Source organism: Periplaneta americana, chromosome 13 (genome assembly GCF_040183065.1).
Source record: "Periplaneta americana isolate PAMFEO1 chromosome 13, P.americana_PAMFEO1_priV1, whole genome shotgun sequence".
Taxonomy (NCBI): Eukaryota; Metazoa; Arthropoda; class Insecta; order Blattodea; family Blattidae; genus Periplaneta; species Periplaneta americana.
In genome coordinates, this window is record NC_091129.1 from 12,711,991 (window position 1) to 12,732,106 (window position 20,116).

The 20,116-nt window shown below is 34.7% G+C and overlaps 1 protein-coding gene across 4 annotated transcripts in view; it reads left to right on the forward strand.

Annotated features, from left to right (window-relative positions):
• Positions 1 to 14,057: 14,057 nt before the first annotated feature.
• The window catches only part of LOC138711750 (ubiquitin-conjugating enzyme E2 G1), a 98,811-nt gene continuing 92,752 nt past the window's right edge, over positions 14,058 to 20,116 (forward strand). For all 4 annotated transcript variants that reach the window (XM_069842930.1, XM_069842931.1, XM_069842932.1 and 1 more), the window contains exons 1-3: positions 14,058 to 14,243; positions 14,632 to 14,734; positions 15,055 to 15,152. In XM_069842930.1, coding sequence (XP_069699031.1) covers positions 14,198 to 14,243; positions 14,632 to 14,734; positions 15,055 to 15,152 — 247 coding nt within the window. In that variant the 5' untranslated portion in view covers positions 14,058 to 14,197. The remainder of the gene's footprint in view (positions 14,244 to 14,631; positions 14,735 to 15,054; positions 15,153 to 20,116) is intronic.

Here is a 20,116-nt window from a genome sequence, read left to right on the forward strand (position 1 = left end):
GTCATCCAGTCTGCTCTCAAAAAATCTGAAAGTTAGAATTTACAAAACAGTTATATTACCGGTTGTTCTGTGCGGTTGTGAAACTTGGACTCTCGCTTTGAGAAAGGAACGGAGATTGAGGGGTTTGAGATTAAGATTCTTAGGTAAATATTTGGGGCTAAGAGGGATGAAGTGACAGGAGAATGGAGAAAGTTACACAACGCAGAGCTGCACGCATTGTATTCTTCACCTGACATAATTAGGAATATTAAATCCAGACGTTTGAGATGGGCAGGGCATGTAGTATGGGCGAATTCCAGAAATGCATATAGAGTGTCAATTGGGAGGCCGGCGGGAAAAATACCTTTGGAGAGCCGAGACGTAGATGGGAGGATAATATTAAAATGGAGTTGAGGGAGCAAACGCCTTAGCCGACAGAGCTACGCCGTGGCTAGGACGGTATAAATGGCAAGAAAAATAGATACATTGAAAAGAGTTCAGGGAGGAGAACAGGCAGTTATTGTGAACATATATAAGTCATGGGCTTTATGTAAAATATAAACTGTGACCTACGTCACCATATGAGTCGTTCAGAGCAGAAGTGGTGTAAGTCAGAAATGGGTAATGAGGGTTAAAGTAAACATTCTGTAAAATACAGCGCAAAGTAGCAATAATTAATATGTCCTTCGTGCTATCCACTGACTACTAACAGTTGAAATAAATTGAATATATAGTACAAATTAACAGACATCTTTTTACTTTAAACCTCATTACCCAATTTTGACTTACACCACTTCTGCTCTGAACGCCTCATATCGTAATCGCTAAGGCGATCAGTGGCGTATTGTTAGAAACGCACCTGGATAACGTAATACCACTATCTAGTATTATATGTCTAGTATTATATAGTCACGAAGTTCAATAAGTAGTAAATATTCATCCATAGATAGTTGCTAACCACTAGGATCGCTACTATCGCCTCATTACAGACAATGCGAAATAGTACCTGCACAGTCTATTGTTCCTAGTACCCTCAAAACTCAAGCTTCGTAACTGTATATATATACTAGACGGTGGTAATACTGTCGAAGTTTTTTATTTCACTTTGACAGATTAATTTTTCATATTTAGTCATACACCTTTTTATTGTTTTTCCGTCTCTGAACTGGCGAGTTTGGAAGAAATTGCAGTCCACACCTGTGGAGTAACGGTTAGCGCGTCTGGCCGCGAAACCAGGTGCCCCGGGTTCGATTCCCGGTCGGGGCAAGTTACCTAGTTGAGGTTTTTTTCAGGGGTTTTCCCTCAACCCAATATGAGCAAATGCTGGGTAACTTTCGGTGCAGGACCCCGGACTCATTTCACCGGCATTATCACCTTCATTTCATTCAGACGCTAAATAACCTAAGCTGTTGATAAAGCGTCGTAAAATAACCTACTTAAAAAAAAAGAAAGACATTGCACAACTATACTTGTTTTTTTTGACAGATGGGACATGACAGGAGCGTTGCAATCGGAAAAACAACTGAATATCACATAGCGTGGTAGGCCTGTTGCTATGGTAACAACTGTTGAGTTGCCAAACTTACAGTTCGCGCGTGGCGAGTGCTTAATAGCTCTCTTGGGACATTTATTGTGCACACAATGTTAGCATTGGTACGTTTCGTGTTTGATTCTCTGTCAATGTTTGTATTGTTTTCTTACCTTCGCGTCAATTGTCAATGAATGTTTTAACGTCAGCCATCTTAACGACAATTGCTAGCTTCCATCAGCTGGCAGCGTGGTAGTCCATATTGTGGCAACATGGCACTATAGTTCCAAGCTCGGCCGCTTAACTGTCATGCCCCATCTTTAAAAAAAACAAGTATAGCCAATAATATTCCATCACGTTGTCTACATATAGGCCTATTCCCTTGAATATTATGATGTTTCTTATCATCATTAATAGATCTGCACGTTCTGGACACAAAATTAATCTCAAATAGGTAATCATATTTCATATTCTGCATAAATTTAATGTTGATAAATTTCCTTCGAAAGTAGGCCTAAATAGTAGGCTGCGTACAAACAACATTTAATTTCTTGTACGTTTTAATTTAGCATGTTATTTATGCCATAAAGAGTAATGTTGTATATTAAATTTATTAGTGTCTAATAGGACTTTTGAACGTAATATAAAATGTACAGTATGTTCTCCCCTTACAGCAAAAGAACTCTTCCTTTCATTACATATTATGGTATAGTCGTTTTTAACTAGTACACACTGGTTTGATAAGCCACAATTCCGCATTGATACTGAATACATAATCTGCCCACACCTAAGAGTTAGCACAGTCTACTATATACAGTAGCGAAGCTCAATACGTAGTAAATATGCAAACATTAGACAGTTGCTCACCACTAGGATCGCTAATATCGCCTCATTACAGGCAATGCAAAATAGTACCGTCACAGTCTATTGTTTCTAGCACCCTCAAAACTCAAGCTTCGTGACTGTATATACGTAGTAGACTGTGGAGTTAGTAAGGAGCTAGGGTTAGGGAGGAAAAAGGAGTAAGAACACAGAGCGCTGTCAAAGTCGGTTCGACACCATAAATATCCATGACTGACAGTATTACCACAGTCTACTATATACAGTCACGAAGCTTGGGGTGATTTTTTGCAAATCTCGCGATAGTTGCTAGCCGCTTGGAGCGCTGTGAGTACTAGGAACAGCCACAGCCATCGGGATCTAATACAGGCCGTAAGGCAGACCATGTAACTCGCTTAACCCGATCGCGAAGGGCGGCGTTTCAACCATAAATTAGTTGGAATGCATAAACAGTAACATGTGTTTCTCTAAAATGTAGTGTAATTGCATTAATAAAATTTAAAACAATGATTATGAGACACTTCAGACATAATTCACTTGCGAGTTAAGATGTAATATTATTTATGGTGTGAAAATTACGTTGTTCGTATGTGTAATACCTGCCTTTATTTCGATTAAATATTGCGAAATTCTTGTACATTCATTTATGCACGATTCAATAATTTTCAATTGCACCGCACGGATATTTAGATATGTTGAAATTATAGGTTATGTTTACTGAACCAGTTGCCCCTTTCTGTCTAAATTTAGTGATCTCCAATGCCTTGCCATTCATATGAATATTTAAGGAAGGTAGATGTGCTAAATTTAAATCCCAATATAAATTCTTTTTTATTAAACCTCAAAATAGCTTCCATTCTAAACTTGAAATGTTGACGCGAACAGATTATGCTAACACGTAAAATTCTCTTCACATTAAAATAACACAGTTTTGTAATTATTTCTGCAACATATTATGCAACAAGAAGTAAACGGAACTTGTAACACATTACACTAAATAAAGCTTAGCAATGATAAGCAATAAAGTTATAATATTTCACTGAGCTCCATACACACTGAAATAGAAAACCCGAACAAAGATCGAAAAAGCATTGACTGTCCCGTATTCCGCATTTTTTGTGAAGTTGTTCGTTATCGGTTTTAATAACTGTAAATGGCTAAAATACAATAATTTAAATAATAACATGGGGCAAGGAGACGTTTGTAGTACTATAAATTGTAAGAAAAATAGGTTAGTTATCCTTCCGAAAGATCCAGGAAGGTGAGTTTATAGAATATAATATATTTTTTTATGAAAATAATATATAAACCTTATGTATTTCATATTTAAATAGTGGAAGGAAGGTGTTAATTTTTTCAAAAGAACACGATATCGGAAGTACAATACATTTTATGGTCTGCTAGGGAAAGAGTCTGTGATGAGTCGATAGTAGCGATCCTGGTGGTGAGCAACTATCTATGGATGCATATTTCAATTGTTTACGTTTGCATATTTAGTAAGCATTAAGCTTCGTGACTGTATGTAGTAGACTGTGTTATTACAGTACAAAGAAAGAGCTATGTTATTAAGTATGTAATATCTGCGTTATTTTGTGTCTTTAAGGTGCATGGGAGGCAAGTTAAGTTTTGTGTTTCGGAAAAGATATTATTCATTTAAATTAATCTTTATGTTACCAAATCTGACTATGAAACTAGCGGGACCGGGTTCATATCCTGATTGGGACAACTTACCTGATTGAGGTTTTTCTCCGGAGTTTTCCCTCAACCTTTGGCGCTGGACCATGGACTCATTTCGCTAGCATCATCACCTTCATTTCATATCATTCAGATGTTAGATATGCATAGCAGTTTATAATGTGTCGTAAATAACATATTATAAGAAATTTATAATTATCAAGTTCTTTTATGTTATTTTGTACTACTGCGGTTTCATAATATGGAATTTAAAATAAAATTCCAGAGATGTCAGTCAGTCACAGAACGAGGTCAGTCAGTCACACAACTTTTTTTCGGCCATAACTCCAGTACTAATCGTAGTTCAGAGATCGTTTTGAATTGAAACAAAAGATTAAAACTTCATCTCCAAACAATATTTCGGAAAAGTTTATTAGGAATCACATTATTCAGATAAATCTGTAAAAAAACCATGTTCTTCTGAAGTGAGAGTTGACATTTATGTCTGTCAGTTACATATACTTTGGAAGTAAACAAATAGTATACTTTTTCTTTGAAAGTCGTCTGTTTTTATGTAGTATATCTAAATTGTACACTTTCATCTATCAAATGACGCGGAGATACAATCTAATTTCAACCTATTACACAATTTAGGCAGACATTTTGCCGCCAACATATATCAGTCAGTCACACGTGGAATTCCTCTTCAGTAACTGAATGGCTGCCTAGAATAACGTTGTAAGTCAGTTTTTACAGTTTGTCAGGATATTGAAAATATGTTTATTCCATACTAACATTAATAATAATAATAATAATAATAATAATAATAATAATAATAATAATAATAATAATAATTTATTTAACCTGGCAGAGTTAAGGCCATACGGCCTTCTCTAACACTCAACCAGGAGTAAAAACTGCGTTACAGAAACACTACAAATTTACAAAGTACACACAAAACTGAATAAGATAATAATAATAAAATGTAAACAACAAGTTAGAAGAAATCAGATATAATATATAACATAGAGAAGGAAAGAAAAAAGCATAATAAAATGTGAACAGCAGGTCAAAATAAATGAGGCCTACAAAGTATAAAAAATAAGACAGTTATTGATGATGATAATAATAATAATAATAATAATAATAATAATAATAATAATAATAATAAATAAAAATAGTAATGATAATAATAATGATAATAATAATAAAATAATAATAATAATAAAATAATAATAATAACAGGCCTAATAGTAATAATAATACTAATAGTAGTAATAAAATAGTGCAGTACAAAGCATACAATGAATACAATATTTTTAAGTATACACAGTAAGGAAAATTATGTTTATATATAGCTCAACTTATCACATTAGAGATATACCATTATCGGAAAATATGAAAACAAAAATATAAAATAAGTTAAATATCACTAGAACATAAAAAAATGTGAATACGTGGAAACATGCAATACAACACTTGTCATAATAGTAAGTTAGTTTGGCAACTCGTCATAAGATAATTTTCTAACTTGGATTTGAAATATTTCAATGTTCGGCAGCCCTTGACTTCAGGCGGCAAAGAGTTCCAGTGACGAGAGGTAGCAACAGTGAAAGATGAGGAATACAGAGATGATGTGTGAAGTGGAATTTCTAGCGTGTTATCGCGTTGTTATCGAGTATTAATATTATGATAGCGAGAGAGAGTATGAAAACGAGCGAATAAATAATAGGGGGATGAATATTACAAAATATGACAGTGTGAGGTCTGTATTAATACTTCAGTAAGTATTCACACCATTTATATATACGTACTGTTTTCATCTACAAAATAACACAACTTTTTGAACATTTACAGTAGAAAAACGTTGTATGTCAATCCAGAAGAACAACGTTGCAAAGCAAAGAAACTTAAATACTGTCCATATTTCCCGGTAGATTCTTTAGAGTTGTTACATTGAGTACATTAATGATGATAATAATAATAATAATAATAATAATAATAATAATAATAATAATAATAATAATAGACAAATTTATATCATAAGTACTTGAAACAAATTACACAACTTGGATCATATGTTTAGGCATACAATATCAATATTACTTACTTACTTACAAATGGCTTTTAAGGAACCCGAAGGTTCATTGCCGCCCTCACATAAGCCAGCCATCGGTCCCTATTCTGTGCAAGATTAATCCAGTCTCTATCATCATATCCCACCTCCCTCAAATCCATTTTAATATTATCCTCACATCTACGTCTCGGCCTCCCCAAAGGTCTTTTTCCCTCCGGTCTCCCAACTAACACTCTATATGCATTTCTGGATTCGCCCATAGACAAAAATCATTTTTTTATTTATTCTCTTATTAGGCTATGGCAGAATTCAGAGTAACCATGACCTTATTACCTTTAACTATTCTCCTTTAGCACTCTGTAGGCCTACATTGACTTACAACCTTATTCTACTCACCAGTCCAGGTCGTTTCACAGCTGGTTTAACGTTACCTTTCTTCGAAGTATATTCTTTCCCCTGATCCTTTATTGTCTTACGTACATTGTCCTTCCATTGCATGATATTAATCTTACGTTTTCTCTTTCTATTTACGCTTTTTATGAGACCATGTGACACGCTACAGGTATGATTGTCCGCCATTTTATTTGTGTTACAACGTTATTCGGCTCAGAAACACAATCAAAATACTACAGCTGTCGAAGTAGTGTGAATATCAGCAAGATGATGGCAGCACATGATGCAAGATGTGCGATACAACATTTTTCAGCCGAAAACTCAGTTTGGCCAAAAACGGACTTACAACGTTATTCTAGGCAGCCATTCAACTAAAGGTGCTAGTGAGCATTGAAAGCAACTCTTGGACGAATTCTGAATCGGAGAGTACGAAATTTAAACACAATTATTACTTAAACTGTATACGTAATCAAGTAGCTTGCTTATTTTATAGGAATATCGATATTAAAGTCTAGTAAGAATAATAATTAGCCATTGAGTTATTGCAGTAATATTACTATGTTCACTCATAGTATGTAAATTCATCATCATAATCATCATCCTTCACGAATTAGGCCTCTGTAGACCTGTTTCGGCCCCATCTAGCAGTCTTCTTAAAGGTCTTCCTGGTCGACGATGTCCTCTAGGTTTATACTGCATCATAATTTTTGGGATTCTTGAATTTTCCATTCTTCTTACATGATCTAGCCAATTGAATTTGTATCTGCTGATTTTTTCTTCTACTGACTCTACTTCTAATTGTTCTAAAATTTCTTCATTCCTTTTTCGGGCTAAAAGAGTATATCCTGCTGTCCTTCTGAAAAATTTCATTTCCGTTGCTTTGATTCTGTTCATGTCTTTTTTCTTTAATGTCCAAATCTCGCTTCCGTATAAAAGGGAGGGTAATGCTAGTGTATTATATATTTTTATTCTTGTAGATTTTTGTACTAATTTAGCTTTTAATGCATTGTTTATTATTCCTAGAATTTGTGTAAATTTGGTAATTTTCTTGTTCACATCTTTTTCATTTTGATAAGATATTTCACAACCCAGATAATTGAAATTTTGCACTTGTTCGAGGCATTGGTTATTGTGTATTATCTTACTTCTGACTGGGTCTTGTCCTAAAAATGCCATTACTTTTGATTTTTGTGCTGAAATTTCCATCCCAAAATCTTTTAATATTTCATTTAATGTATACAATCCTCTTTGTAAATTATCCTCTGAATTGGAAATTATGACTTGATCATCGGCATAGAGTAAGGTATTTAATGTTAGAGCACTGGTTATTTTGATTCCTGATGTATAGATTTGGTTCCATTTTAAAATAATTTCATTTATATAAATATTAAATAAAGTTGGTGATAGTGGACAACCTTGTCGAACTCCATTATTAACTAATTTTCTTTCGGATATACAGTTATTTATTTTGACACTTATTTTGCTGTCTGTGTAGATTTCTATTATATTTTGCAATAGCAAATTTGGAATATTTTTTTCTTTTAATATGTCGAATAAAAGGTCTCTTCGGACTTTATCAAAAGCTTTCACAAAATCAATAAAAGCTATATGGGTTTCTAAATTAAATTCTCTTCTTTTTTCTAACAATAGTGTCACATATTATATTTTAGTTTTTCACGATGATTAGATTGTGCAGAAGATTTTTAGCACTAACGTGAGATTTAATAGCTATCTCCGACGTTCAGGGTACCAGTTTTCAAATGCTTCGCAATGAAGATCGTATAATTCAAAATCCAGTAAGATCTTCTATTATGTTGCGTTGTTAAGCTTTTTTAATCCAATCAAATATGAGGATCCATATCGTATGGACCAAACTACAGAGTGATTTATATAAAACTGACACATTTCTTTCATTAATTGTTTCGAAACGAATTGTGCTAGCGACAACTTATTATGCGTAAATGTAGAGGAATTTTGGGAGAGTATTTACCTCTATAGCAAATGTTGTCCGGCGTTGTCAAATCCGGAGATCTCGGTGGCCACAGGTTCCTGGAAATTATTCGGTCGTCACATAACCGGATAAATGGAACCATGCTTCATCTGTGAACCATGTGATGGACAATATGGCAGGATTTTGCACAATGAACGTCTGAAACCAACGACAATAATTCAATCTTTTATCCTTATCTAGTTCCTGTAGGTGAATAACAACCGTAACCCTATATGGTTTTAGGCTCTCTGACACATTGAGTAGGTGTACCCTGTCTCCTGCGACAAACGTCTTAATGATTTTTTGGGTGACTGCTCCAGTCGTGCTCTTACGTCAACAACAACCGTGGGAAGCCTAGATGAACGATGCTTGCCCTTTTCACTCACCAGAGATCCAGTTGTTTCCAATTTGTTTATCAGTCCCAGTATTATGTTTCTTTTGGGAGGATTGCGAACACCAAATTCTCTCTGGTATGCCCTTTGAGTAAGTGTAATTGAATTCGTAATCCAGTATTGCTTCACAAGGAAGAGTCGTTGATTTAATGTGTACTGCATTTTCACGTTGACACAAAATGTCGAAAACAGCTGCCAACAATAGGAATAAAACATAAACATCTGCGCATCTAGTGACAAGGAATCGAAACTCCAGAACATTCTGCTTATTTGGTGCTAAAATTGGGTCATTGAATGAATTTCCAACGGAATAATTAAAGAAAGAAATGTGTCAGTTCTATATAAATCACTCTGTATAATTTATAGTCAGCTGAGGATTCCTCAGAAAAGAGACCAAACTTTCTCATCAGTTCCTATGAGATTTTTGGTGGAAAACAAGCTATGAAGTAGTCAGAGTGATTAATTTTCTTCTGGAAGGATGCATCTACACGGTTCAACTTTTCTTTCAACTTTACGCAATCAAGCAATCAGGGGCGACTCGTCCATAAGAGCTGCAGAACTCCCTGCTTTGACAGGAAAATAAAAATAATATTTATTTTAATTTGTAGAAGAATTGTTACAGCTTTTATTGGTAAACTGCTTTATATTTCATCAGGCCGGGAATGTGTACTATTATCTTATGCATAATCTTTTTGCGCATCGACTACTGGAATTGACACCGCATTCAAAGTCGTCCTGAGATCTGTAGGGTGGGACAGCTCATAGAGAGTGTGTCTTGCATGGTCAGGGGGTAGAGAGGTGAAGGGAAGAAGAGGGAAACTGCCGCTGTTTAAAACCCATATCTCGCTGCAGTGGCTTGCAGAGCCAGGCGACAAGGGATCTTTCCTCTCCTCCCACACCGCTATTGCAATGCTGCGTCAAATTGATTCTCTATTCCCTTGAACTTAATGACAAAATGTTTATTTTCTTTTCACATACTTATTGTTGTAGAATCTTATCGAGTTAATATAACAAAATTAATATTATCTTTTGCCTTATTATTACGTATATATCCAGCCTCCAGCAGAACCTAATATTTGCCTTAACTCAAAATGATTGCACGAGTAGAATCCTTTTGGTATAGCACGTAAAATACGAAAGAGACTTCTTTTCCAGTTTTAGAAAATTGTTGACCATCAGTATATCTGAGTGTTGCTTTGGTGTGACGTCTTAGTACCGTAACTTAACCAGCACAAATTTGCAAGCATGCGTGTGTGAATTACAGAATATTAATTTTATTTTTCTCAACTTTCCCTCGCGGAGAATATTGATGTAATGAAATGAAATTAAATGGTCGTCCGTTACCCGACTTAAATCTTACTCAAGCTTCATCTAGCCGAAGTAGTGCATATATGTGAGGAAGTATAACAATGAAATTTACACTAAGCATTTGTGGTTACGTGGATGTGAAAAAAAAAATCTGTACTTTGTTTTCCTTGCCTCCTCTTCGGTGGTGATGCTGCATGGACTAGGAGTGGTGTGACAGATTTAGGACATTTGCCCCTAAAAAGCAAAATGCACGAATCTTCGCAGTCTCACCTGAAAAATGTTGTTTCATTGGCTATGTTACGCAACTCATACTGCTGTGCAATTAAGTGAAACGAACAGAACAAACATTCTCAAACATAATCAAGAAGTGAGAAAAAATCGTGAAATTATTTTTAAAAAATATTGATTGTATCAAATTTTGTGGCCAATGTGAACTTCCCCTTAGGGGACATGATGAAAAAACGATTCGAAGAACTCTGGTGTATTTCGTGGGTTGCTACAGTTCGCGAGTAATCTAAATGAGCCTCTCAAAAATCATTTGGAACATGCCACTGTTGAAAGGTAACTCTAAGACAATTCAGAATGCACTGGTAGATTGCAAATTGAGTGTCTGCCGATCTGAAATTCAGACTGAAATCGATGGTATTAATTTTTTTTAGCGATTAGCAAATAATGCCACAGACATCTCCCAACTAAGTCAGGAAGTTTTGGTTTTTCGATATGTAGTGCATTTATTTTTGTCCTATACTTATTAGCAGGGAAAGGATTTATATGTAAATACATATTTACTTATAAAGCTAATATAATTTATATTTTGCATTATCTTTATGTTTCACAATGTGTAGGGTTGAAAAATCCTACTTTTATTTTCCATATTTTTCCATATTTTAGAGTTTAGTACATATTTTCGTTAATTTCCATATATTTTCCATATTTCATATAAAACAGTCCATATTATATTAGGTTTAACAATAAAACAAAACAAAATTCCATTAACTTTTAAAAATACATTTCAACAATAGAGATTTAAACACATGTTCAGTAATCCCTTTAACATCAGAGTTATTTGAAAATTAGCAGTCCTATCAACAATGGGAAAGTAAGTTACAAAACTGTATTAATTTAATTTAAAATTTTTAACAGACTTCAGTTGTGCAGCTCAACAGTTAAATGCCAGTCAGAGTACACATAGGTTCAGTTTTGTAAATCATACTATAAAGACGGTAAATATGCCAAAAGTACGTCATTCAGTCAATTTAAAATCAAAACTAACAAGTTACATTTCAGAATTTAAAGAAGATGGTTTATCAACTGACAATAAAATATTATTTTGTAATTTGTGTCAGTGTGCAGTATCATCTACACAAAAGTTCCTGGTGCAACAACACATTACAACTAGTAAACATCAGGCCAACAAACAACTAAATTCCAAGCAGAGACAATTGTTTTTAACACAACCAACAACATCGAATGTAAGATCTGAGTTTAACATCGACCTGTGCCGTTCTCTCATCTCTGCTGATATTCCTCTCTACAAACTAAAGAATAAGGTCTTCAGGGAATTCCTTGAAAAATATACTCAACATACAATCCCGGATGAGTCAACACTTAGGAAGACGTATGCTCCATCCATCTACGATGAGACAATACAGAAGATAAGAGATGAAATTAAAGATAGTTCAATTTGGGTTTCCATTGATGAGACTCCCGACAAAGAAGGTAGACTTGTTGGTAATGTAGTTATCGGTTTGTTAAGTGAACAATATTCTGAACGAATTCTTTTACATTGTGATGTTCTAGAAAAGTGCAATAACAAAACTATAGTTAAACTGTTCAACGAAGCTATGGGTATCCTGTGGCCAAAGGGTATTATGTACGATAATGTGTTATTCTTTATTAGCGATGCTGCCCCTTATATGGTCAAAGCTGGACAAGCATTATCTGTTGTATATCCTAAATTGACTCATTTTACTTGTGTGGCGCATGCATTTCATCGTGTGGCAGAAGTGGTCAGAGACAATTTCCCTAAAGTAGATTTGTTGATTTCATCAGTGAAAAAAGTATTTCTCAAAGCTCCCAGTAGAGTTAACGTGTTGAAAGAAATGTACCCTGAAATTCCATTGCCACCAAAGCCAATTTTAACTAGATGGGGTACATGGCTAGAAGCAGTTGAATATTATGCCGAACATATAGACTCTATTAACAATGTTCTCCTTGCATTGGACTCTGAAGATGCAGTCTCAATTGATACTGCGAAAACAGTTACCTGTGACATAAGTGTGAAGAATGACTTAGCTCACATTCAGCATACATTTTCATGCATCATAAAAACGCTCAAAAGTCTCCAAAATAGGCACCTTTCACTATCTGAAAGTTTTGAAATTATAAATAGTACTGTGGAACAACTGAATCGTGGTAGAGGTAAAGTTGCAGATGCAGTAAGAGCTAAGGTGGACACTGTACTTTCAAAAAACCCTGGATATGAAGAACTACAAAAGGTTGTTGCTGTGATGAGTGGTGAATCAACAGTGAAGATTAACTTGGACTTATCCCCAGCAGACATTGTGAAATTGAATTATGTACCAGTTACTTCTTGTGACGTCGAACGCTCTTTTAGTCAGTATAAATCTATCCTCAGAGACAATAGAAGAAGATTCACTTTTCAGCACTTGAAAGAAATGTTTGTAACCTATTGTTATGGTAACAGACAATAAAAATTGTGTTTTGTTGAAACTACATTGGAAGATAAGGTACGTCCATTATATTTTTTGTTTAGTTTGATTAAAATGTACCAATATTTAACGTACATAGTCATTTTTTTATAATTTTAAGTCCATATTTAATTCCATATTTTGGTAAAAATCCATATTTAATTCCATATTTTGGTAAAAATAACTACATATATATTTACATATTTCATATATTTTTAGTCCATATAAATCCGTTCCCTGCTTATTAGTAATGGTATCAAGAAGTGAAATTTGTATGTACCAAAATCTACTGCAGCTCTCCCAATCCACAAGTTCACGAGCCGCCACTGCAAGCAATGTATGCAAGATTGAACGAAACGCATTCAATTGTGCATGCCTTTTTCCACTGAATTCCTTGCAGCAATTGAAAGCTACCCAACGCTGGGTGGGTATGTTGTGCTATACTTCGTTCAACAGCAGCATGTAGCGAGCAGCCGATTGCTATAGATGGTCATGAATAAACTGAAAATTGTTTTGTTTGGTGCTGGGGGATATTTTAAGCTGAAAATGGCGACAAGTTTTGAGCTTTATTGAAGATTATCGCAAATACGAGTGCTTATGGAATGTTCAGCCACAATTTTGAGAATAAAGTAGGCCTAAATATTGGATTGATATTTAATATGTATTAATAAATGCATGTACCGGTATGTACTGGAGATGACGTTAAACACAGCGCACCATATAGACACAAAATCTGCATGCATCTCAATTTAACGTGAGTTTTTAACTCGATTCTTTCAATATTCTCCCCAGATTGCATGCGTACGCGCATGGAAAATTGAACCATGCAGCTTTATTCTCATTCCACAACTCCATAATCGCATTGTATCATTGATCACTTCTGACCAGTACATTTTTAAAGAGGGCTGTGGAGTAAAATTACCTCTACAATTTACATTTTTTCCGATTTCCACCTAAAAATAATCAGATTTTTGGTGTGCATGAATGATCAAAAAAGAGCGCCGCGCACACACGAAAACGAGATAGTTTACAACTGTTCCTCTAGATGACGCAAAGTGTCAGAGATGTCGATTTGTCGGCGACAACTGTTTATACAAAATTTTCTTAACTTGTACTATTTATATGTTTTAGTTACAACTTTTGTCACTAGGTTTGGGAATTTCGATTCGTAAATGTTTCATACATTTCTTCCAACTGCCGGAAGTAGCATATGGAGTCTTGCGCATGCGGCCTTGAGCTTTCGAACCTAGCCATCTTCCCAGGGAGTGATTGTTTGCTGTGTAAATTTGAAGTATTCCCTCATTCATGTCAGAGCCACAGTCCGCTCTTTTACTACGGAAACAACTAGCAGGTATGTTTAATTCTGAAAGTAATTTTAGTATAAATAACCAAATATTGAAGTTTTAGGCGCATGGTGTAATCAATTCTTCCGTGACTACGACCTCGCTCACGTAGTCTGACTTCTTTGTCGTCAGCAGCTGATATAATACATCAGTGTTTTCAATGTAAACAAGTCTTAAGGCTGTAAAATTGTGTGGATAGTTATGAAATTCAATATGTAATTTCTGCAGGTATCTCATTTCCATGTAAATGTGCATTCCGGTTGAAGCAATACAGAATTTGCATATTACCAGTAACCATTTTGCTAACTACTGAAGTAAGAGTGCAATTCTATTATATCTAGGATATATTGGCCCTTTTTGTTACATGCATACTGTATTGACACATTTATGTTTCAGAACTGAACAAGAACCCTGTTGAAGGGTTTTCAGCTGGCCTCATAGACGACAATGACATTTATAGATGGGAGGTACTCATTATTGGACCTCCAGACACTTTATAGTAAGTTTATTGCAAGTATTGACGGTAATTTGGCAGAAAACGATCAATATGACGGATTTCAGTGATATCATCGAGGATCAGTGAAGGTTAGATTTGGTTTGTTCAGGTTTTTGGTTTGCCTTGTGTAGCCTTTGCCTTTTTCGCTTAGCATACTAAAAGCCTGAACAAACCAAACCTAACCTGTCAGTGATCCTCGATGATGTCCGCCATATTTGACCAATGTTTTCATATCGACGTACATAAGGCCTGCTGCTTGTATGAAGTAAAAGTTAGTATTGTTTGGTTTGACTCTGTAACCAATACATGTTTTTAATTCACAGTGAAGGTGGTTTTTTCAAAGCACATCTACACTTTCCGAAAGAATATCCTTTACGACCTCCTCGGATGAAGTTTATTACAGAAATATGGCATCCAAACAGTGAGTATATAGTTTGTTGTATTGTTGAGTTAGCATGTATTGGGTCTCATAAGTTAGTAGCTGATTTGGATACACTGTTTATAACGAGTAAGCACGTGTTGACACATACAAAGAGATCTGCACGTAGCTGAAAGTATAACATTGTATTTTAATAGCTGTGAGTTCATTTCGTTAAGCATTACACATTTATTGTTAACATAACATGATTACGAGGAAGCACAGAATTCTTAAAACGTTAGGCCTACACGATATTTTAAAGTTTACCAAGTTAGCCTATATAAGTATATACGCTATAATAAGAATATTATGTTTTTAAAAAGTAGTGGTATCGCTTTCTTCTGATATAGCCCTATTTGAAGAAATTATAAACGAATGAAATTATTTTTCCCTCGAGTCGATTATATTATGTTAAAAATGTTGGCATAAATATTAAATACAAATAATATAAGGATTATGACTACATATTTATATCTTTTTAATTGGTTTATTTGACGACGCTTTAACAATTGCAATGGTTATCTAGTGTCTGAGTGAAATGAAGGTGTTAATGCCAGCGAAATGAGTCCAGAGTCTAGCACGTATCATAGACCCCTTCATAATAGTCAGGTCACTGCTATGAAGGGGTCTGTGATATCTCTGTTTATTTTATATAGTATTTATAAAATAAGCAGCGCTTTTTTTCAGCCAGAACGGTCCGGAATGCGTTCCGGTGAACTTTTTGCCATTACAAATTCCAACGAGATATATTTTATAAGCGAAATTGAAAATTAAAATTGCCGCCACTGCAGAGTCTCATTATCGTTGGTGCAAAAATAACTCATGCAATCTAGTGCTGCCATCTTCTGTTATTGATCCTGAAACTGTAGCTCGAAATCGCAAAATTTCTGTTATGCTTAAAATTGATGAGCTCTGTTTGGAACTTATTGTAATATAAGGTATGTAGGCTTAATATTTTTAAACCTACATTTTTGTTGTATAATGTGATCGAGTGATAGAGTTCCGGTAAACATTTTTCCAGAAAAAAAGCACTGAAAATAAGAATTTATTATGTTCAACATCTCCAGCATACTGACCATTGATGCAGGACTACAGAATATTATAATATGTAAATTTAAGTCGTTTGGAAAGTTTAAATAGTCTGAAACAGTTACAAACAATAGGAATAACAAAAAAATGCAGTATTGTCTTGCTGATGTCTCCCAGTGTTTTCATTTTTAAACTTATTAAACGATTATCATGTTTTTATATTGTCAAAATAATAAGAATTTAAAATATTTACTATATTTCAACATGTCAGTGAAATATTTTGTTCAATTATTGATCAATTTTCTGGGACGGAAAATATTTACAGTCTTACTAATAAACCGTGTATAGTTTTTATACGAGACTTATGCAGAGTTGAGACAGAAAACGTTACTAATAAACCGTGAATAAGCTATGGACGTATAAACAGGCTGTAACTTTACAATGGGAATTGCTTTGCAGTAGTTATATACACGAAACCCCTTGTTTAAGCGTTGTATATAGAGAAAAAATGGCCACCCCTCTAACAGCTGTTCGTATCGACTGTCATTTTATGATGATGGTTACCTTGTAACCACAGAAGAACAAATCAAAGATCATAGAATTATTAGAATTTAATATTGCTGTAGCTTGTACTCTTTGACCAAAATGTAGTGTGGTAATCGATTAGAGCCAGTTGTACTATCGATATTTAACACGCCACACTAGAGTGCTCTACCGGATGCAATAGAGAACCTCAAATATTCTATTACCTTTCGTAACGAAGTAATGACGAAACTATGACGTAGCTGTGTAACAGTTATACTGTTATACACGACGTATGTAGTGATTATTAGTAAGGAATTTACACACGACTTTTAAACGAGCTACTCATTGTATAAGTATAAGACAGTTAAACGTCTGTGTATATAGAGTTTTTATTACTAAGACCGTTACTGTATAAAAAACATACTTTTCACTGAGCTTTTCAAAAATTAAACAGCACGACACTTTTTATAACACTACACTCCTGCATAGGACCACTCAATCTTCATACAAACACCTCACACAAATTTTCCTGGAGCACTCCAAGTAAACAGGAACTTCACATTGAGAGCATGGATATCTGTTTTTCTCTTCAAACATGGAAACCACGTTGCCTAGAAGGTCTTGCTTTTTCCGCCTTGTTTACATGTAGAACTGACAGTTATACCAAACAATAATTCGAAAAATTAAAAGAAATAACAAAAAAATGTATGTGAAATACATGCACCCAACTACTGTCATCCTCTGGGGAGTTTAGTGCTGAGAGGAATGCGGTTCCGACTAGTCTAGCGCGGTACTGGAGTGGGAGGGGACAGTGACAGCGGCAGTCTGGAAGGAAGTACAGTCATACTGAAAACATTCGCCCAATTTACGAGAGCAGTATGCCTATTAGTTTTCTAACGTATTTTTGGCGAGATAGAGATACAACCATTCGTACTTACATGTTCAGAGAAGGAAAGTATTGTAGAACATTTTATTTATTTATTTATTTATTTAGTCTATTATTTATTTATTCTGGTGAAGTTAAGGCCATCACACCATCAGAAATACAAATACAGTAAAATAAATAAACATAAAACCATAATAAAACTACAATAATATAAATGAAAAGAAGAATCATACTATAAAATTTAGTGATTAGTAGAATTGAATTAAATTTGTAAAGTAATCAATTTAAAAACATAATAATAATAATAATAATAATAATAATAATAAACTGCCCCTCCCCCCATTGAGGGTAGCCCTTACGGACTCAGTATATCCTCAAAAAAAAAAAAAATTATTATACATGTAAACATAGATATTAAGTTTTAAAAAAGGGAAACAAAGAAAAGGGCGTGAAAAATTACAATTGCTATTAATGTGGCACCATGTGATTAATTAGGATTTGGCAGGATTTTTTTAACACAATTATCACAATGTCATCCCTCAGAGATGTTGGCAGAGCAAACTCCCTTCGAAATTCTTCGAAAAAAGCTGGTATAGTCCCTCGAGCACCTATGAGCAAGCCGAATACCTCAACGTGAATTAAGGCATATTTCAGCTTGAAATAGTTGTTTGTAGGCTCATAGATCGACTTCTTCTCAAGGTGGACCTCGGCTGACTGATGACGTTCTACTTCAAAACGTATCGTGGGGTCCGCAATGATTCCCTGTTTAGTGTCAGCATTGTACGCTAAAATATCTACTCGTCTCGTTGACCCATTTTCCACAGCATGTTTCCTTAAAAATGACTTGTAACGGTGAAATATTTAACATGAGTAATTCATATAATATTAACATAGCTAACATCAGGGAGATGTTTGAGCAAAAATTGCAACAATATATTTAATATATTAATAACAAAATCACATAGGCCTAGGTAAACAATATGTATATGAAATATTCACACACTACTACAAACTGAAGACTGCATATTTTTGGACGATTAATACTTCCCACTCCGCTCGGCTCGGCTTGGCTGTAGCAACAAAAGAATCTACCTGCAACCCCCCGCACCGATGGCAAGAATACCTCAGGTCCCAGCGCTAAACTCGTTGGAGGAAGACAGTACTATAGTATGTCTGTGAGACCGCTTCAAACAAATTGAACTGAATATCACTTGAGAAAAAATTGGGATAACCCGCATGACCTTCTCGAGATACAGGTCTCATCCAAACTGAAAGGTAGACAAAGTAATGGAGGAATTGGCTTGAAGATAAATAGAGAAGGGGAGGATATAGGGAGTGGTCTAGCAGACAGTTCATTGTACTTGAGGGTTAACCCATTTAATTCATAACCGTAGTTCTCGTACAAAATTAAACATAAATAAAAACAAACAGCGAATAAATCCACATACACGCTCAACATACATAAAATACCATGAAAAATACCAGACACTGCCATGTTCATCATAAGATGATTCAGAATTGAAATCAGAAATCCAATGCTCACTACAGGTCTGCATGGGCCAAAATTCTTAGGTCCACCCCAAGCGGAACCCAAAACCTGAAATTATATTCTTTTTGCTGTAAGAAAAATCCTAATGTAAACATGAGGGTGCCTGTCATACCCGTGATTGGCTCCCATTGAAACACTCACACGATTCAGGAAAATATAGTTCTGCATTTGGAAACCATAGCCTTGTATTATTTGAAAATAAAAATTTAATTCTAGTTATTAAATACGATGAAACCTATAACTTCACTCCTATTGTAAAAACACTAACTTATGTAAAAGAAAAGCTACTTTTATATTTTACTAGTGGCTTGTCCAGCAAATGCTGCAAATTAAGTTCATTACTCGTTCAAATAAAATTTTTTTCAGATTTATTTTCAATGAAGAACACCAGACATTTTGAAAGTTATTTGCTTCCGTAATAATGGAACATACTCCCTCTGAATGTTTTTTTTTTAATGCCAAATACTTTTTCTTGAACCTACTCACCTTCAGTTTTAGAGTTTCAATGCCAAAACGCAAGTAACAATGTCAGGACGATCAGTTTTTCTTGTGGGAGTAAAGAAATAGCTATTTCAGGTCATTGTGGATTGTAGGTGAAAGTTAAAAAAAATGTCAATGTCAAAAACTGCTATGCTTTCGAACAATAGCATCTTGGTATAGCTGGTGCATGTAGAGGGTGAAATCATTTAATCCTGCTAAGAGATTTTGCTGAAATGATTGGGAGACTACAAAATTTTGTAGGCCTCTTATTTTATCAGTAAGTAATACCTTTTGATCTTTTCTTAGGAATTGTAATTTTTGCGCTCTCTCGAGCCAATACTGAAGAGAATGACGCATATAAATATCTACACCACACCGCCGTTAAGTATATGAAAAAGACACAACCCCACTTGATTAATAACTATAAAAATATTTGATTTTTACTAACAATATTATTATCTTGCGTAAGTTTTGTAGTTATATACTATATAGCCGCCA